The following is a 22,273-nucleotide window of genomic DNA, read 5'->3' on the forward strand; positions in this document are numbered from 1 at the left end:
AAAGTGCTACAAAACAGCCTCTCCAGTGCTGGCTCACCCTCAGCAAGCCTCATCACAATGTTTTCTTTTGGAGTTGTATGGTAACAATATCATCCACCATGGCAGATTGAGTTGAGGTTGGCACCAATAACGGCCAATCACATAAGGGCCCCTTTAACCTTTCAAAACTAGATACATATACAGTACATATAAATATGCTTCAAGTCTATTTTTTTTTGTTTAACTACAGTGACTGTGTGTTGCTCAGAGCTCTGCCACAATGCAGGTGACCTACATTCAATAGTGTGCCTGAATGCATCATGTGTAGACTGAAGCTGCGGCTCTGCTAATGCGCTGCTTCACTACAAATCTCGTGTATGTGTGAGTGTGTGTATTAAGGGAGGTGAGGGGAGTCATCAAAATACCACATGTACACGTACGTTTGTGTATTTTCAGCACGTGTGTGTGTGATAGTGCTCCTTTAAAAGGCGCTAGCACATGTACACAAGCAAGCACAAGTTTGTCTGCCACTATGTTTTTTTAATCGACACTCATGATTCTTTGAACATAACACACATTAACATGTCTTGCTGAATATTTATGATCAGGAGGTTGGTGGTCTGTTTCCTACAGAAGGTGCTTTTATTGATTTATTCAGATGTTTGATTCCACATCAAATCTGTCACAAAGACTATCTGCACGTCTTCAGCATGATGAATAGACTGTGGTTATATTAAACATACGGATACATCAAAGGCCATAGATTACTAACTTTATCATTTTAAGCCCTGTGTAATATTCCTATCATATCCATACAGCCACTCGGATAATGAAGGGTTCAGTCACTTAATGTCGATATCATATTTATAAAATATTCCTTAAGTCTCTGATGATATTTTATGTGTTGTTATATTAATATTTTTTTATTGTAGCTACTCAACAGTGACTTTATGATATTATTATTAGTATAATATTAGCCTACAGGTCTGTGTAGTGACTGTCTGTCTGTGCGTCCTGTCCAGAGTCTCTCACACCCTCCATACAGCCGGCCCCATACTCCATATAATGAAACCTTCCCCTACACACACGGACACACACACACAGATGCATGTGCAAGATCTCCACATGTATGGGTCATTAATACTCTGCATGTTGGCACTGTGCTTGTGTATGTGTGTGTGTGTGTGTGTGCATTATGGGAGCTTGCAGCTGAGGTGTGTGTGCATCTCTCTGTAGTGTGTTTGTGTTAGCAGATCTGCAGTGATGACTCAGTGACCTCTCAGCTGTTCCGTCACTACTGACTGCATGGTGAAGTCATTTAATGACACACAGCAGCCACGCTCACAGTCACAACTATCTTGTCAAAGAAATAAAATGATTCCAAGATTTTAAATTCTGGACTCCCTGCAATGACACAGAAAAAATAATGATGCTTCTGTTAAAACAGAAGCTTTTTCACAGAATGTCTACAAGTTCTAGTCAAGCTGCACTACCAATTCTCAGATATGACAGTCTTTAACGACAGAGGCCAGGAGATGCTGTATGCAGGTCTGGTGGGCTGCCAGGCCAATGAGAACCCTCACCAGACCCCCCCAAAAAATCTTAATGCCAAATATTCATTTATACAGAAATGAATAGTGTTAACACTTCACACTGCTGACACTTTACTTTTAGTTCCTGGATTTAGCATTAATATCAGTATACAAACAGTTATACATGCTTTATAATACACTAAAATGTAGTTGTCCTTATAATGGCTCATAATTACATGAGTCATTATTAGTAGTGATATAAGTAAAATCAGTGTGTAATAAATCATTTATTAAATGCTAATATACTGCTTATAAATGCTAAATAGGGGGACCTGCTGTTAAAAATAACAGTGATGATAACAAAACAGAAATGAAGAGAACCAGAAAAGATGGAACCGATCAAGTCTCATCACAATAACCTTAAACTTTGGGTAATTCTGGGTTATGAAAAACTCACTTTTTCAGTGATTGTGTGTATATATGTGACTACTAACACACAAACTGTGAAATAAGACCCAGTCAGTTTGGTGTGGGCTGGCTTGCTCTGTACTCTTGTGATTTAAGCCGTTCAGATTTGACGCCCCTTCTTACATCACTACGGGCTTCACTGAAATTCTACCACCCCCCCCATCCATGTCTCTATCTGAGTCTCCACTCACTTAACTTCCTGAGGTTCACCATGTTTTTCTCACATGCACCGGCCAGGACCCAACTAAACTAAGCTAAGATAAGCTAAGCTAAGCTAAGCTAAGCTAAGGGCGAAAAATCTGCACACATGGCGGGACTGGAGCGGGGGACAGAGCAGCTGCTGAGTGCAGACAGCTGTGGAGGAGAGAGCCGGGGAGCAGAGCTGGAGAGTCCTGCATCGCTGCTGCTGCTGCTGTCTCACCTCCTGGAGGAAGAAACACCTGATTCTGCTCTGATCCACAGCACTTTACCAGCAGGAAGAGTTCATTTTTTAAACTTATTTATCTTCAAACTCAGAGTTACACATCACTTCAGCTGCTGTCATCCATAATAAACATCTTAAATGCTGGTGAGTTTATAGAATCTTAAAGTTACACAGCATGTGGATATCTATGAGTATAAACAATAATGTCACTGCCGTTTTTATGCCTTTAGGTGATGTTATTTTGAGTGTTAGCATAGCTTTGATCGATCTGAACTGAAGTGGTTTGCTTGTCGTCATGTGGACAGACCTGACAAAGCATGAATTCAGACTTTTTACAAATCGGCATCATGATGTAGTTATTTCAGCATCCGTTTGATCCGTTTATTGCAATTAAATCACAGCAAAGTTTATTTTGTGTTCATTCAGGCTGAGCTTCAGTAACATGATGGTTCCTGCTGTTGTTCGCTGGCTGTGTGGGGAGAATAAACACAAATAATCCTTCCATTCCTGATTTCTCTGGCAGCCATGTTTCTGTGGGGTTCATGCTCAACAGTTGCCACGGTAGCCGGCGCACCCCGCAGAAGAGGGGTTGAGGTGCGCGGGACAGGTGCTCTGTTCTGTACAGGGCTGTTTAGGTGCTTCATCCTTGTGGTATTTTGACCACAGCATGTCAGATACATTTTATTAAAACCCAAGGGAACTGTGTTAATTTGTGGAAAAGGGTATAATATGGCCCCTTTCAATCGAGAATAAAAAGAGGGTGCTGAGTGCATGATGATCATATTTATCTAGATTCAGGAGCTTGTGGAGGACAATGTGAAGCTCTGGAAGAGGATAAGAATGAGATTTATCTATGCAGCAAAAGCCCATGAGAACTGGGCCAGATGTACAGATCCATCATTCTGAATCATTCTTATTAAATGCTCCACATTAATGCTGATTAAATGTTCCACATTAACGCTGATTAAATGCTCCACATCTAGAACTCCATCCTGACAATGTGTATTTGTGACTGTGACTTGATGAGAGCAGTGAGCATCTACATACATTGCTTCAACTCTGCAAAGCACACTGTGTTGTCCTTGTGTAGGGTTCATACTCACTATCTTGGCCACTTTGCCACATTTACGGAGTGACTGCACGGCGAAGGAATGAGGCACGTTGTCCATGGAGATGGAGTTGACCAGAATGACACGATCATTCTCACTGGTCACAAAAGAAACACACAAATAATATAAGATAACGCTGAGAACAAAACAAAAATCAGAAAGTCATATAGTTATAGTAAATGTTTCACAAATAATACAGTCCTGTTTGAGTCAATTAGTCAAACTAAATTTAATTACAGAAAGATTTTTGGCTAATTTTTGTGTTTTTATGACCTTCTGTTTAAGTATTAAGTCACCTCTGCTGTTAACTCATAGTATGTTCTGCAGACATACAGATTTCATCAGAGCTTTGACTGAAATGAGAGTTAAATACAGGATGACTGCACTGTGGGCAGGCGAGTTTCTCCAGAACATGGCAGACAACTCCTCCCACTGAGGAGGATTTTGGTCACTGTTGGACAGACTTACAAGAGTAATCCATCTGCTGGTCCTCCCTGCAGCACATCGGAGACAATGATTGACGTCTCACCATTCTCCACGTTGGGGTTGTCACGCCCACCTGACACAGCGATTCCAAAACCCATCTTAGAGTCCTACAGAAGAAGAAAGATCATCAATTACTGAATACAAAACGTTGAGACAGAATGTGACTCACAGTAAAACTGAGCCAAACTGATGTGAGAGCTTCAACTACTGTCATTTACTTTCCACCAGGCAGGTACACAGGTACTGATGTTGGTTTTGTTAACAAATAAAGTGGGTGGAAATTTCCTTTGTTACTGTCTTTCCCATTAAGCCAGAATAGTTTTGTGCTGCTTGAAAAATATACTGAATCTGATGTCAACCCTGCTTCCTGAAACTACATTTCTATACTACTAAATGCTTCTGCTTGACACCTTTGGGAGGAATCCATAGTTTGTATATGCAGATGGACATAGCAAGCTGTGACATCACCTGCTGGTTTACATTGGAGCTGGTTGGAAGCCCAGAGTTACTGCTTATGGTCAGTGCCAACATGCCCTGCTACCTCAGACCGAAGCTAATGCTAGCTTGCAGGGATCACCAAGCCCTGCACACTAACAGGCTAACGTTAGCTACTTTAGCTAAAATGTGCTAACAGGGCAGGTATCATAATCAAGTAACATCAAACTTAGTGAAATATTACAGCAATAGTCAAACTCAGTGCAAGTCCCAGAGTTGGGGAGAGCAGCAGGTGAGTCAACTGTCAATCACAGCTGTCAATCAACACCCACACAGCAGACACTAAGTCTTCAAATCTTATTAACAGAGCAATAATTTCCAAAATGACCACCAGCACACTTATTAGAGGGCTAAATTTAGAGATGGAGAACATAATGACTCACTGAAAAAATGATTGACTTAGTATATATGTAATGGGCGTCAGTTTGTAGCATCTTAAGGCACCTCTGCACTGGCTTCAGCCTCAAACTGTGGTAGCTGCCACTGGGATAACTGGCAACAGTTTTCCACTCCATGAAATGCTACATGGAGGTGGTCGCGGTGGGTGGTTGGCAGTATGGACTGGAGTTAGTGTCCTGTGTCCTACTAAAAACCATTAAAAGTTAGGTTAGGGAAAGATCATGATTTTAGTAACACAATGAAAGATCATAATGTGATCAATATGACCACAATCTTTGCCTAACCCTAATCAAGTGCTTTGAGTTGCCCATACATAACCATAAAAATGATGTGGTTGATGTGTGAAAGTATTGACTGCTGAGTTCAGAGAGGAGAGGCAGCCTGAGGGCGGATTAGCCGGGGTGAGGGCAGGTCTATTTTAGAACAATGTTCATTTTCACTGGTGAGGCCTACTCTAGCAGAGATAAAGGTAATTTCCATCTTTGGAAATTGTATTTAATGGTCTGTAATTGAGAAGGAGAAAATTACTCTTAATGTTTCATTTTAATTTGGCCTAATATGGATTAGGCTTTTTATATTAGAGATGTACATTTAAAAGGTAAATCCACAACCCCAGTATCCCAGTTGACTTGGACTTGGCTCAGCTGATGGAGTAGCCACACTCCTTCATTTAGCTATTAATTAGATCGTGAACTGACAGAAGGGAGTGTTGGGAGGACGTCATGTACAATAAAATGGTATCTGTGTAAGAATTTGTCTTTCGAGGTGTAATCTGGATTTAAAATCTGAAATGCTGGTAAAAGCTTCTGCAAAGACAAATTTTTTGATATCATATCAATTATCATTCAGCTGCCCATCTTAGATCTTAGGATCAGTGGAAATGCAAGTAGGAAAACCAGTTCAATAATTCTGGAGTTAATTAACCCTAGCTGTAAAATAGGGTTTATTTTATAAGCGCAGAGATTAGTCATCCACAATGTATAATATCTCCAGTTATTATAAGCATACAGTAGAGAAATTACGCTTTACTCTTTAGGTAAATGTATATTTTCTGCATTTAATTGAAGTTGTTTATACTGATTCCACTTTTGATGAGATAATTCTGTACATCTGGTTGCTCTGAGAGCTATGTGGAGCATATGGGAGGATGTTATTGCTTTTTTTTATACTAATTTTTCTGCACTGAAGAAGGCACAGTGTTGCTAAAACACAATGCGATGAGTATGTTTCATATCAGTTACTCCAATGTCCTCCTGCTTTTTAACAAATAGTTATAGTTCACGTTCAGCAGCAACAGTTTATCTCCTTCCTTCTGACTTTAGTGTCAAATGTTGACATCCATCCTCCAGACATCCAGCCAGATTATAGACAAATAAACGTGATAACGATTTGAAGTATACAAGCTCAAGGTCAGAATTCTGATTTATCAGCATTGCATTATAAATGTTGTGGAGTTAGTTAAGTTCATCCTTTGGGTTGTAGACTCTTCAGGTTACTGAATGAACTCACCCGCTGCAGAGTGACTGAGTACTGCTCCCACACCATCTCTTCCATCCCTGAGCTCTGTGGAGAACACAGACACAACACGGTTAGCAAACACTGTCTGACCAGGACATTTCAATGCAAGCAGCAGAATTCAGGCTATGAAAATAAAAACTAATTGTGATGATATAGTGCATTATATTGAAAAGTGTTGCCCTACACATGCATGTTTATGGTACAGACAAAATATTAGCAACACTTTTCAATATAATGCACTCCACATAAAGTAGAATTATCACTGCATTTTCAACAAAAACTGAAAATGTATAAGCTTTGTGAAAGTAGAATTTATGGCAGAGCTACTGTATTGGATTGCATTAGATTGCACAGGTGTTCCTAATAAAGTGCTCAGTGAGAGTATATATATATATAGTATCACAATATAAGACTACATATGCTGTGATAGTGGATTTTATCCATATGGTCCACCCTTAGTTCACAGTCTTATACCTTAACTTTGAAAGACAACTGTCATTGTCTGTATTGATCATAATTAGTAGAGTGTAATGCCAAGCCAGTCACTTCACATGTCTATAGGATAAAAGAATGGGGATGTCTGATATAACCTGGAACACAGCATTATCATGCATAACTGTTAAGTGCACCAATGACCTGCAGTAAAAGAAGCCTCAACACGACTACACATTCATTTTTATGCACTGAAATATACATCACATAAATCTGTGTACAGTGGAAACATATAGACCACTGGGGCTAAGGACACACTAGTGGAAAGGAGACTAACCCAGATTATCTCATACACACACACACACACACACACACACACACACACACACACACACACAAACAAAGGGCCCTGTGTGTGGGAACTGACCCCAGCGAAAGAACAGTCAGTATCATGTCAATAACAGCAGCACAACAGCCCTGCATGTCGTCCTGTCTGTCTCACTGCCTGGCTGGTGGATAATTTTAATTGGACAACTATTCCAGCAGACATCTGCCCTCATCTCTTTCCACCTCATTGCTCTCTCTCACACACACACACCACAGCTCTGATGACAGTGATTGAGGCAGGCAGCTCTGCTCAACTTCAGCTGCTTCTAAAAGAGTGCCGAATGAGAGACAATAGAGGAGGAGAGAGGGGGGAGCAGAAGGAGGAACAGAGGTTGCAATAAAGTGCTATGCTTTTTTTTTCTTTTTGTTGTTTGCTCTCAATCTGCCTCCACTATAGTTCAACTTACATATTTGTTGTTTTACAGAATGCTTTTCATAACCCCCAGAGAAGGAGCGGGGACTACTTTTCATCAAACATCAATGGAAGAAGAGAAAACCCTCTCTCACCACAGAGACCTGGGGTGCAACAGTGTCCTTGTCCCTGCATTGATATAGTTCATTGTGTTTTACTTGAATAATTGATTGAGATATTTATCAGCCTTGGTGTGTTGGTTAATCACACCTGTCATCAGAAAACCTATTGGTACATGTTTATATGATCGTAGGAACTATTTTTTTTTTAACATTTTATCTAGAGATGGACATTATAGATCACTCTGCTGATTCAAACTGGCTCAACTCAGTTCAGTGCACACACGTAGTCACTAAATGCAGTTCATTTGCTTTTTTCTAAACTTAGCAATTGCATCACTGTTAACTGCATGTGGTGCCACTACCCCATATAAAGAGCAGAAGATGTTGTTCGGCACTGGAAACTTTTAAAGGGATGTTAAAAAAGCAGGTCAGCCAGCCGGACTAATGCACAGCTACGAGTGCACCAAATTCTACAGAATTGTCATTTACTACAGAACGGCTTTATCCTTCCTGTCTCAACTCACCAGAGCCGTCACTCACTGCTGAGTAGAGCTAATGATGCACACCTGTTGTCACTACCAGTGATTAAGCAGATGAATAACACATCACAACAGGACTAAAGCCCTTCAACAAATAACATTTTATAAACTACTCAACTGAAACCGATTGTGTAACATGCCTGATAATCACCAGAAACATTGGACTCAAATTAGTGATTTAACACAAAACACAACTAATGTTGGGAACCAGGGCCTAGTGAACACTGCACTTCAGCACATACAACTGTACAGTAAGTGAACGCATCATATAGGTGTTTCTTCAGTTCAGTAGTTCAGGGTTAGGGTTGTTCAGTTCACTACTAAACCAGGCCTATAGGAGCACTGTTTATAAGGATCTCAGCAGAGTTATCAGATCATGATTGTTTCTGTGGCTTCTGAGGTCTTTTAATGAGCTTTTAACAAGGAAATAACATACTGTGTATCACAACTGAGCTGACAACAGTCAGCAGTGAGGAGCTCCACTGCTAAATGTTACTAACTGAGTCAGTTAAGATGAAGATTAAATTCAAAGAATATTCAAAGAATCTTTCATTCATGTATTGAAAACCTCAAACTGGGAAGTCAGTGTATGGGAATTATCTGACAGTTTTGCAAAGCCCTGCATCTAAATGTGATGTGCACACAAAGTCCAGACATTAAGTATTTGGAAAGTTCACATTTCATTCTTCAGGCTCTGTGCTTCAGCACGTTCAATTAGAAATAAAGTCATGGACTACAGTACATCAATATAGAAAGAACATCTTGTTGTGAATCCTCTGAGATTCTGTTCATCAAGTCTTCTCTTGATCGTTGACTGGGAAACATGTCCATCTACATCGTGGAGAACATTCTTGACTTGCTGTGCAGTCGTTAAGGGACAAATCACTATCTGCTCATTCACAAGACTTGTGCTCCTTGCTTTGCCAGCTCGGTCGCCACTTTCTAGTTTTGCTGTGTTCACCTGCACTTTAAGAATGAACCCAACATTCAACAAACCAACGATCTTTTCTATCTCTTTACTCCTCATATTGACAGACAAACGGCAACTCTCAACTCTGAGCCACACGTGAGCTCTTTTGTGCTGAACTGAAGTTGAAATGGCACACAGCTGCCCGACAAACATGTAGTTGTCAGTAGTATATTCATGTAAAGTTACTCAAATTAAAGCTGAGGCTTTGCACTTTCATGTTGTACCTATTACTTTATTTCTAATTGAATGTGCTGAAGAACAAAACATGCGTAACTGTCCAAATACTTACTGTCTGGACTGTCTGGTAGATCTCTGCATCTAAAGGACTTTTACTGTACAACTCACAGAGCAATTCATCTTATTCACATGACAGACATATCGGTCACATCTTAGTCCTGGAACAACTTTTGTATGTGCTTAACACAGTGTACAGTACTTCTGCTGCACTAACTGAAGGACAGTTAGAGAAACTCGGCGTCCCTTGAGACCTGACCCAAAAAGCCTTTCCCTCCAAGTAATGCCACACTGCTGTGACTTAAGGCGAGATAGTTGGGCGGCAGGGCAGGCATACACACACACACACACACACACACACACACATACAACAGTAACCATGGTAGCATTGTGCTAGTTGTGCTGGAGAGTGTGGAACAAGGTCAACTGCTTTAGAACATGTACTGTTGGCACCAAACAAACACACAAATCCAGTGTTTACTGCCCATGCACTATTTGTTCTTGCGGTGTTAATTCGTCAGTGAGTTCCCTACGGAGGCAACTGGAAGTACAACTACTCAGTTAATATTGTATATTAAAGATTCATAAAACTGACTTTATAATTATTACTTCCCAGTTTAAATTGTTCAAGTTTCTTGAGGAAAAATATTCAATCAGTGCAGTATGCTGCGATGCTGTCAATGAAAATGATGGTACCCAGAACACAGAGACATGTTCTGACTGACAGCCGGACTTCCTACCTTCAAATCAAACTTGTTTGGATGGAATATTTGACGAACTGGCCACAGAGTCACACGGTGGTCCACAGTCATTAATTCAGAGGCTCATAAGCAATATCCTGTTTAATAAACATCATCAGACTCTGCTCCATCATAGTAGAACACCAGTCATCACTCCAGTGTAGCCAGCCTGTGTGATTGTCTTTGTTTTCTGATCACCTAAAATGGCAAATAACTGCATTTTAATACTTTGCTTTAGTATTTTTAGTTTACTGTCGTAGTTTTGAATCCTCCTAAGTTTGTACTTTGCACAGAGTATGGGTTTTTCTGGCTCAGAGTGCAGATCAGTGGTTAAAACAGCTGCCTTCTGACCAAAAGGTCCAGGTTTCAAACCCCACTCTCAAACTCCAGTCAACATGCCGGTTGGTCTATTCCTAGCTCATCTGGGACATTCTGATGTGCACTGAAGAACTTTACAGTGAGCACACTCAGAAATATTTGCCTTTTATAGTTTTCTTTATTTCTAACTTAGTCTGTGCATCTTTTCCAGAGATTCTCCAATTGAAGGGGAAGACATTTGTTTGCCACTTGTTGCCACGTGTCACAGCAGAATGTTCCACACACACTAACATGAGCAATGCAACTTCCAGCAGAGTGGTTCTGTACATGGCTGCCAGTAAAGGTCTGTCTCACCATTATGAAATACAACACAGTACTTCAGAGAATCCAAACTTTTCATTGATTCATATTCTTGGCAATAACTGGTTTCCTTAACCACATACAGTATTACACACATGTATGCCTCTGACATTTATATATTCATGTCTCTTTCTCTTCTACACACACACACACACACACACACACACACACATCAATAGTTCACCCTGTGTTCACAGCTGTCATGATCAGAATGTGAAACCCATGACAGTTCTGTCAGGCAGAATACATTACAGTACATGTACTGTACATGTAGTATATATTTTGCTTGCAGTATTATTATTTTTTTTTTTAACTTAATTAGATTCATTTTAGAGGTAAATTTACAGAACTTTACACCAGTGTGATTAAGTCAAAGAGTGGGGAACCTCAGGAAAATGCATTTGTCATTTTAGAGGAACCACGTAAATTCATCAGTAAAAACATGAAAAATTGCTGTGCAGTGAGTATCGTACAAATTACAGCACAAAGAGAAAGAGAGTTGACTTTTTAATAACAAAGATGAGCTATTCCACTGCTGAATACAAATCATTTTAACATGTGTTTATGCTGTGGCTCATGTAGCTCTCACTCGGCTGATTGGACAAAAAAGTAAAATTGCGATGATCATTTTCACTGTAGTTTGTTACAATCTTCAACATGTACAGTGTTGTACGGCACTTGCACTTTTTTGGCCTGTGATGCCACACTTGCTCTTAATTTGTAGATATTTAAACTTAGTTTACACTCTTAGAACTGATTCATCATCAAGCAGTAAATACACAATTACATTATTAAACAAAGCATTATCGTCACATCACAATTATGCATCAGAAACATCTTTATGCATATTATAAGCTGACAAAATGTCATCTACCATACTTTCATCTTGTAGTATTGTCACTTCAGACAACATGTTTGAACAAATGAGCAATGTTAACAGCTGATCACCATAACATTACCCAGTGTGATGAGTGTCTCCTTCAGGGATCACAGTAACAAGACTGATTCTCTCCAAAATAAAGGTAAAGAGAATTATTTTTAACAGTCTTATTAATTCCAGTTTAAGATCAATTCCATCTGAGATGGAGCCTTAAAATTGTACATCTGAATCATATTCCAGCCACATTCACTGAATGTGGCACGTTAAAGATTAAATGTATTGTAGATCGCTGGATTTAATCAGTGTAAGTCCTGCGGATACACGAACACACCACATCAACACACTCCACTATCTATCCATTCATCCTTCCATCCATGCATGTCCCACCAATCTGAGTAGAAAGGAGTTCCCAGCAGGTGCGTAGAGGACCACCAGGCTGCCTTTCAGCTCTTCAGTGTCCAGCCCCCTCAGCTGGATCCTCGCCCCCCCACTGTCGCCACTGCCTCCCCTTTCCCTGCAGCCATCTGAGGCCCCAATCTTGCCTGTGTCAGCCTGCCTGCACCGATGCCAGCCAGGGTAGCCGGTGCAGCAGCCAGTCGGCAGCCAGTCCAGACTCATGGCTAGCAGAGGAGCTTCCTCAGTGCTCTTGTGAGCCGAGCGGCCACAGTCCCCCCGCCCTGTCAAACCCACAGCCCTGGCTAGCACAATCCTGCTTCGGCATGTTCTGACTCAGTTTGGGTAGTTTAAACAGCATCACAAGCAAAGTAGGCTTCCCACAGGAGCGAGCGCTTAACCTTCCTGCCTCGGTGTCCTACCTCCAATCTGGATAAGCCTGTGCAGCGGCGGATTAGCCTAGCCCCAGGAGGGAGGAGAGACTAAAAATAACAGCAGACTCACAGCGCCTCCTCCACCTCCTGCTGCTCCCGTCCCACGGAGAGTCCTGAGCGCTTGCACGGCGCTCCTCCACTTCCTGCGCAGGCCGGATGACATGGCCAGGTAGGAGCGGGATCCACAGGTTCAAAGGCAGAGCCAGGCTCAAGAGCTGCCCAACAGAGCGCTCTGCCTGTCCTCCCTCCTCCTTCTGTCTGTCACTCTGCTCACTCTCCTGCTGCTTTTACTCTCTCTCTCTCTCTCTCTGTGTCTCTGACTCTCTCTCACTTACTCAAACACACACACACACACGTGTGGTGGTGCAATACTTGTGAGGACCTTCTGCCAACTACATTCCTTCTCCAAAAAAATCACAGTCAACATTTAGCCACCAGTCAAAGTTCATTATAATTTGTTCTCAATCAATAGTGTTTTATTTTTCCTCCTACATTTGTTCATAACCTGAAAGAAAATAAATAAGAAAACTCTACACCTGATTCGTGTAAACCACTGATTTGTTCTTACTCACGTAAACATCTTTACAAATTTGATTCTTAAATTGGAGGCACATTCCTGACAATAGATCATCATCATAAATGCTTGTCTGCACAGGAGGATTTCCTTTTTTTGAGATTATTTTTTTTGGCATTTTGCCTTTATCTGAGACTTAGTATAGGCCACCCCCACAGGAGGCTTCCCAGCTGGAACACAACATTTGGAAACATGTTCTTATTTCTTCATTTATTCATACACACAAGACAGAATGTGATTACAACTCACTATCTGTGCATTCACGGATGCTCTACCATTCAACAATTCATTCATTCACTGAGAGTTTTTTGTCCTACAGCACTATACGATACAATACATAGTCTTGTCCTGCCAATGGTTTCACACTATTCCCCTGATCTACAGGTGGCTGTGATGTGCCAAGAAACACATCAATGTGCCTACAAAGGCAGAGAAGAAGAAGACTGTAAGCTAGTAAATGCAAATGTTTAACAGGCAAGGAACACATTCAACAATTCTGTTAAAGCTGAAGGATACACACAATGATCCTCATTGACAAACAGTGTGTACGCACTAATCTGTGCTTACACTGTGCATACAAACATTTTAAGCACAAATGCGGGATTCGTCAATATGTTCTTACTCTGAGAACAAATGTAGAACTGTCTTATACCATGTATACGCACAAATCATAAACACCCCACAGTCTTAAAAAATGATACAGTCAATATTTATTCAATGTAAACAGAATATTACAACCACAATTATTTAAAAAATGATTGGACCAAATATATAAGATAAAAAATTGCTAATAATAAACTATTTACTGATTATAAAATTAATAAATAAGACGTTATGATCCATAAATCATCATCATAAATGTAATGAAATTATTAATATATTAATTGTTCCCACTTTTAGATGACAATAACTTATATATCAGAGTTTCCATACTGGAATGTGACAGATTTGGCTGTGATATATGCAGCTGGTTAACCAGCAGCCTGACGCTCTGCTTTCACTACATCACAGCCTGTTACGGTCAGAGACCAAACACAATGTATACCTGGTGCAGTTTATACAGATAAACTATGAACAACAATAGAATGAAGCAGTGTTGCTGGTTAACACAGGGGTAAAAACATTGAATGAATCATGGTTGTATGTGAGCAACCGGCTCTGCACGCTCACTCTGGGGGTTTAAAGCTCAAACTGATTTCCACAAACTGTGACATATGAACACACAGGACTGCATCCATGTTCTCTACACACTTATACAACAACATCCCACATTTACCAACTATACAGCCATCAATACTAGCAACCACATGGGCTGCCCTGGAGCTGGACTAGATAACACTTAATACATTTATTACTGAATATTAATGTGAATACATAACCTGAACAAAGGCTACAGAAGTATAATATATATTTTTATTAGAATTTGTAGTTTGCCCATCTAAAATAGATGCGGTTGGGATTTGTTGATGTTAACATGGTTGATGAAGTAAAATGAGACAAACAAACAAGTAAGTGGTTTCCAGATCTAGAAGAGACTAGTGGGCGGCTCTGTGGCTTCAGGCCTCTGCTGATCCTCTATCAGTCTTTAAAATGGATGACACATCATGGTCTGCTCTCAGGTAGACCTTTCAATAATTCATACATGAAAAGTGCACACTAAGACATATAGTGATCTTCTCTGCTGTGGACACAGTGATGTGCTCTTTACTGCATGTATGACATCATAAAGAATCATATGGAAATTTCCTCAGCAAAACATGCTAATCTTTGATGTTTATTTCATTCCATCAACATATGATTAATTTGATGGCATAAGTACATTCATCTTTCTGTTGTGAATATGGAAGAGGCCTGCATTATGAATACTCTGCTTAAACCAATGTGACATGCTGCATAAAGTTGATCAAATAAATGCAGCGCATGAAAAAATCCTACCAAAGGAAATGAATGTAGTCCACTGTGTTAGCGGTAGATAGAATATTACAAATCTAGAAATTTGACAATATAAAAAGCATTGACTTAACAGAAGAGCAGCATTGAAGCAACGACTGCGCATGTTTTCAGAAGCTGAGGAACACTCGCTGTAATTCTCTGAGTAAGTCTGTTCAGTTATCGGCCTCCACTTGACTTGTCTACGTCATCAAACTTATATTATAAAAGAACGTTCATGCCCTCTAATCAGAGGTGGGCAGCCCCTGACCCATAAACAGTAGGGTTACGCCTGCTTACTGACACTCCCCTACAGACACACACACACACTAGCTCAAGCTACAATAAAGGTGCCGCACAGAAACTTTAATAAAGGGCCATGAATGTGCTTCCAGCTGACTCTCTGTGTTTCCAGCGCAGACACAGCGAGTGTGACAGCAGCAGCTCATGGCTGGTTAGCTCTGACTACCAGCTCTACATTACTATTCATGCTACACTGAGCGCTGGTCAGTTGGTGTCCTCTGACCCCCGCGTCACACGCTACGTAGCCACACCCCCCCTACAGTCATTGTCCTGTGCAGTCTCTCTGCTGCATTTTTTTAAAAATAAGCTGGTAGGGAGGGAGCAAGCAGAATTTGGGTGTGTAGTTACTTTTTAACCTCGACATCAAACCCAAGAAATAGGTTTACCAAGTCATGTTTGGTTTGGCAAATCAAACATGACACAGATAGTCACTTTGTACCTGCTCTCGTACTGGTGGCCTTTCTGACAAACAATGACTAAACCCTCTTCTTCCTTGATGTGGAGCTGTTGTGTTGTGGACTCCACTGCAGTCTCTCAAAGCTGATGGTCTCAGCACTCAGCATGACAAGCGGGAGCATGTTGCCTTCATCAGCACACTCTCAACTGCTCTCTCTGCCTCTCCTCCTTCTCTTCTCTCTGGACTCATGGGTCACGTGTGTGTGTGAGTGTGTGCGTGTGTGCGTGCGTGTCTGCGGGTGGCCCTCGGAGATTCAGACAGGCCTGCTCAGTGCTGTCACAGCGCATCGTCATCATAACACCCTCACACCAAACACAATGCTCTCTCTCTCTCTCTCTCTCTGCGCTCTCCTTGTGTCTCTACAGTACTGGTAGTTGCCACAGTACAGAAGACACTGGCTACAAGTGACAATAATCACAATGTAATACAGAAACTTTATTCAACTCTGAGAAGCTGGGTCACTGCAGAGGGAGATGTGAAGGGAGAGGAGAACACAGATATATGATTATCCTGTTAATACACACAGTTTATTTACACTCAAATTTATATTTATATCTACATTGGTATTCATACTCTTATTTATATTCTGCTTTTTTGCACACACATAGTTTTTATCATGTCAATATGCAAGTACATAGTCCATCCACACTACTGAGAATCTTTAGCCCCGCTCAAGGTGGGAATACTGCGCCTTTAATCCACCTCACTGTTCTGTGTAAACGGTGTGGACACGGGGGGTGGGCGGGGGGGGGGGGGGGGGGGTGTGGGTGTGTTTGTGCTCTAGAACATCTCAGAACCGCAGTGAAACAATCAGAAAATAACGTTTTATTGATCCGATTTACCGGCTTCCTCACTAAACAGCGCTCCCTCTCTTCATTCGCTCTCTAGCTCACTCGACCGCAGCTGCTCTATCTCTCTTTTTTCTCTCATCTTTTTTTTTAAAATGAGTCGGGAAGCCGACAGCAAAGTCTAACTTTACTTTTATCAAACAAAGAGAAATGTCCTCCCCTCGTCCTCCCTCATGACAGAGTTTACAGCTCTGATGGGTCTGATCTCCGTCACGCCTCTGAATCCGGAACGTTGGCACACGGAGGCGGCTTTATGTGGTTCAGTGTAAAAAAGTAAAGGCGGCTCAAAAGTGGGTCCTCTTTACAACTATAACGCGGGTTTCCTGTATGAAAGAATGAAAGTAAAATGGCTCCAAAGACTAATAACAGTGATCACATTTTCAGTCTCTGGAGAGTAGTTCCATGTAAAGCAGACACCACACTTCTGTTTACAGATGGTCACTAGCTTGTTGTGCTACATATCACAACCTTTTGACTTTTGTAAATTTGTCAAATAACTTTATGATACTGAATATTTTTGCCTCCACTGGTTTACATCTGAATGGACAGAGGAGCGTGTCAGTGTTCCGGGGATAGAAGAATAATGCTGATGGGACGTTGTGAGCCCTAAGCCCTAAGTACTTTGGAACCAGAGGAACTAATTTCAGAAACTAAACTTGGAACTAAGAGTCCCTGTTATGCATCCTGTTTGCATTTCCATCATCTGAGGAACCAAGATCCTGCAAATTAGCCCCACAAGAGATTAAAAAATGACAGCGGCGCTTGAAACATAGCGTTCAAACATGAAGAAAAAAACAACACAGATTTGTCCCGTTGTTCTTTGTATTTACTGCTGCACGAGTTTGAGGTGATGAACGAGTGAAAAGGAGAAATGCAGATGCATCTGTCTCCAGAGTAAATCATCTGTCGAGTGTTAGATGGTTATTTATTTCTGTTTTAGAACCTGACAACATGAAAAAAAATATCACTCACTGCTGTGTTCTCTCGAGCACCACTTGTTCTCTTCATTGCTCTCATCCTTCCTTCTAATCTGCCAGCACATGACAGCAGAGCAGTAGTGTTACAGACACCAACTGAAGACTTCTGATGTTAAATAAATGAGGGCATGAGGTGTTCACTGTTCAGACTGCTAGCTTTAATGTAATTAGCTGCTAATTAAGTGTGAGTGAGGACTCGGAGTGCTACTTCGGTGTTAACTACGTGTTCACACGTGGATTCCACATAATTACATATGATGTATAAATAACTTTGTGCAGTTCAGGAAAGATACATCTCAGTTTGCAATCCCCTGGTCCTGGATTGTCCAGGGGACATATTTTTTGATTCTGGAAATGGGTGCTGGGTTTTAGTCATTATTTTTTGACATTTATCGAATAAGAATGAAATATGGCTGTTAAAGTAGTCTTTAAATGCAATGGATCAATGGTTCAATGTCATTAATGGCTTTGTTCTATTCTTTCATTACTTGTGACCACTTCTTCTTCTACATGCAGACTCTGGATTAAGCTGCTTAATCCTCCATTGTTGGCTGTTAAACTGGATCCACTTTTCCATCAGACGTTTTGACTTCATCTCCCCAAGGTTCTCCAAACCTACTTCAATCTTTGTCTTTAAAAGCAAAGAGCAACTTCTGCGATTGTTTTACCTCATGTCTTATTAAAACACTTTCCTCCCCTTGTTGTTGTAAATATTTCAGACATTAGTTTTCTATTATAAATAAGGAACAAGGCTCCTTCAGACAGCCACAGAGAGGAGGCTAATGGGATGAGAAAAACTATGGTTGGTTGAACCCGAGAAGGCTGCATCTTTACTTGTCCACAAACAGCGACGGACATGTAGCGGATGCAGGGATGTTACTACTCGGCGTGACCTGCTGGCCTCCAGAACTGAAAACCACAACCCGCAACCGAGACAAAGTGAACTAAAAATATCTATATTTTAAATCCCACCACAGAATATCTTGTGGCTTTAGTTCAGTATGCAGCATAAATCAGATGAGCTCCTTGTCAGCAGAGTAGCAGTTTTAGTGCTACACAGCTGGGCAAAACTTCAAATTAATCTTTTTCTTTTAATATATTGCCGTAATTAATTGTCAATCATCAGAAAATTAGTACGTTTCTATGGTGATAATTGGTTCCAACCACTCCAAGTTGGAGGTTTTATTGGCTTTTTTGTGGCAGTCAAAAAGAACTTTTCCTCCATTCTTAATTAATAACCTAATGGTTTTATTTCTAGTTTCCATCCATGTTGTATGGTGACAGTGACTCTACACTTAGCATTAGTAACCAATTTGTATCATGCCACACTTCAAACATTTTCTACCCTGTTTGCAGTCCTCCATGAAATGCCATAAAATCAAATATGATGTATTGCTTCAAAGGAAGACAGCTGTTCACTCTGTTAGAAATGCACTGGCCAGAGGTGACATCACCACGCAGTGTGTCACCCTGTATGCTTGTGCAATATTAAAGTATAGAGCAACACTGGCTACAAGTGCACGTCTGCACTCCGGAACGAAAGCTATTTTATCACATTCCCACCCCGGATTGGCACACCACATGACAGCATGATGATGAACATTCTGCATTAAGTTGCAACCAACCGCTGCATCCCCCAGTCTGTTGCTTCCAGGTTCTTCAGATTAGAACCTGGAAGCAAGACCTCAGGATGCTCCTGGTTACAGGTCATTAAGTTCCTGAAGTAGAAAAGAGCAATATGACTGATGATACATAAATCAAGTCTGACAACCTACAGCTGAGCCTGAGAAGTTAATCTGAGATTAGATTAGATTCATTTTAATGAGACATCTTCATGGCACCAAGGGATAAAAACAATTTCATTTAGGTAAGAGCACAGTCTTTCCTCTGGTGCCACCCTCAGGCACATTTTCATTTTCTGCCACAGTAATACCACAGCTATTGGTCTATTTTTCACTTTTTTTCTCTGGTGAGTAATCAGCATCATAGCCTCAGGGTCACTAGCATGACTAAAGACATTTAGTCTTGTTTAACACCAGAAAAGCAACTCGATGATTTATTATTTATCATCCAAAACAGACTCAATATCAGGCAGTCTGGAAACTCCACCATCCATCCCACAATGTGAGGAGGAAGAGGAGGGAGGGAGAGAGTGTGGTGGTAAAGGGGGAGAGAAGGCTTTCATTAAAATGGAAGTTTAATCTTCAAAGAGGAGCTGAGAGGCTGAAGCACCCAGGGATTCCCTATCACTGCCTGTGACCTTTCCAGCCCACATCAGTCCAGAGAAGGACGAGTCAGCGGAAGCTAAAGAGGAATCAGACAGACGAAAGGACTCGCTGGCTTTTAATGTTCAAATGACGAGCTGCACTGTGCACTCTGCATACATTAAAACCAAACATGACTTCCTGCCATGATGATGATTATTTATACTCCTGCAATTTCAAAGTAAATGAAAAGTCTTTTTGTACATTCCCAGTATTCAAAGGATCCAGCTGTTCTGCTCTTAATTAAGAAATTCACAAAAGACGTTTGGCTGGAGAGGTCTTCACACGTCCAAAATGTTGGACCTGATCCAAAAATCCACAATTCATTTTACAGTATAAATCTTGCAGATGACTGTTTTTCCTAAAATAAATACGGCTTCAGTTCCCTCGTTAGAACTTTTTTCTCACCTTTGTCCACTATTTGCAAACAGCTGATGTGCTGGTTGGTTTTCATTGCTTTGACTTGTTTCTCTTCTCTTCAATTCACAGTTGAAATTGTCCTCTCACCTCAGAACATATCGTTTTCTCCCAGAGTGATTGTGACTTACCACATGATGGCAGCTTATAACAGTGTACACTCGGGTCCGTAGAAGACCCCACCTGATTAGACTGAGTACAATTTGGACCCGGTCCAACGAGGGTCTCATGTTTGGTGTCGGTTCCTCAGAACCAAGTGGACCTGTGAAGACCTCTACTGTAGAGCCCATCTATACCAACAACACCAACACAGGATTACAGATTCAAGGATCTATTTGTCACATACTCATATTTCTCAATATGTGCAGTGAAACGCTGAGGTGGCATACTCAAGAGGACGTGCTAAAGGGTACTGCGCAATAATAATACTGTGTTGGCCAAATATAATATAAGATTTCACATTTGAAAAAGTGAGGGTCATTTTATATTTGAGATGGATGAATGGAGAGAGTACTGCTGGCTCCTACAGAGAGTGATTCATTCTGGGTTGTTGGTAGCATTAACGTTGCTAGGCTAGCCAGTTTCTTCCAGTGTGTTTATAGTGAGTCTGTAAGTCAGTCAGCAGTCAGTGTTTGGTTAGCTCAGTTGAACCTGCAGGAGTTTCTGAAGGCTCGTGTGACGTGTTTTCAAATTGACAATGAGTGAAAGATGTCTTTACCGCAGAAACACAACAGAAGAGCAAGAATTACTGCTGTCACAGATGATGATGAGGATCTCAAACAGACACAATCATCAATGACAGGAGAGAGTTTGAGTGTGATTCACCTTCTGCTTTAATGGAAGCAGAGGACCAACAGGACAGATGTGAAAGTATCTTCAACAAGTCTTTTTCCAAAAACAACTGTTGGAAAAGGTGGGGAGCGGGGGTCATCTTATAATCAGGGTTGTCTTATATTCAGACCAATAGGATATTAATCATTTGAATAGACTTCACTTAGCATGTCTCAGCCTGTATTCCTCCACATTTCCATCTGCAAGTCCTGAGCCACAAGCAGCACAAAGGGCCCCATCAACCCAAGTGAATATTTTACTATTTTATTTACTAATAGATCAAATATCAGTGTCAGGCTTTCATTACAACCAGGAAGCTGTGCTTCAATGCCAGCATGTTATAATTTGGGGGTAACATCAGGTGACATGAGAGAGAGAGAGAGAGAGAGCGAGTATGAAGTTAGCGGCTGTGAACGTAGCAGTGCAGTGTGTGTCAATGAATAAATGCTACAACTAGACCTAAGCCGAGTACCCGTGTCCTGCTTGCCACATGCTGATTAAAGTGAAGGGGGTTAGCCCCAAAGTTAGCAGCAATGGGTTAGCCTAACCTAACCAGTTTACTTAAAGTGGACCGGCTACTGTCATTGTAGTAACAATCTCAACAGACAGCAGACCCCAATCAACAACCCCCCCCACCATGTTGTCGGGCTCATGGTAGCTGGTAGGATCATTCTGACATATCGCTCTGATGTATTCATCACTTTTGCACATGTCGCACAGCTGTTCCAATTAAATGTGTCAACATGGTTTCACCCTGGACAGCCTGTGTGTGTGTGTGTGTGTGTGTGTGTGTGTGTGTGTGTGTGTGTGTGTAAATATCAGACTAAAGACTAGTTAACTGGGGACATCTTGTCCAACTGGGGACAAAAGCGGATTTTTGGTTCAGTGGTTAAGGTTACGTTACGGTTAGGATAAGGGTTAGGGTTAGGATAAGGGTTAGGCAGGTAGTGGTTAGGATTAGGGTAAGTCTCCAGGAAATTAGTGTAAGTCTAAGTAATGTCCCCAAAAGTGACCTAGGACAACGTGTGTATGTGTGTCTGTGTGTGGTATGCTAATGTGTGGTTCTATAAACAGGGAGTAGGTCAGGATATACACACACATC

General features: G+C 41.1%; 1 protein-coding gene across 4 annotated transcripts in view; it reads right to left on the minus strand.

Annotated features, from left to right (window-relative positions):
* Positions 1 to 22,273, minus strand: part of LOC137190649 (tight junction protein ZO-2-like) — a 100,663-nt gene that overhangs the window by 52,308 nt on the left and 26,082 nt on the right. For all 4 annotated transcript variants that reach the window (XM_067600174.1, XM_067600179.1, XM_067600186.1 and 1 more), the window contains exons 2-4: positions 6,402 to 6,455; positions 3,981 to 4,105; positions 3,507 to 3,609 (exon numbers count right to left, since the gene is read on the minus strand). In XM_067600174.1, the coding sequence (XP_067456275.1) occupies positions 3,507 to 3,609; positions 3,981 to 4,105; positions 6,402 to 6,455 (282 nt within the window). The remainder of the gene's footprint in view (positions 1 to 3,506; positions 3,610 to 3,980; positions 4,106 to 6,401; positions 6,456 to 22,273) is intronic.

This window comes from Thunnus thynnus, chromosome 2 (assembly GCF_963924715.1).
Source record: "Thunnus thynnus chromosome 2, fThuThy2.1, whole genome shotgun sequence".
NCBI lineage: Eukaryota > Metazoa > Chordata > Actinopteri > Scombriformes > Scombridae > Thunnus > Thunnus thynnus.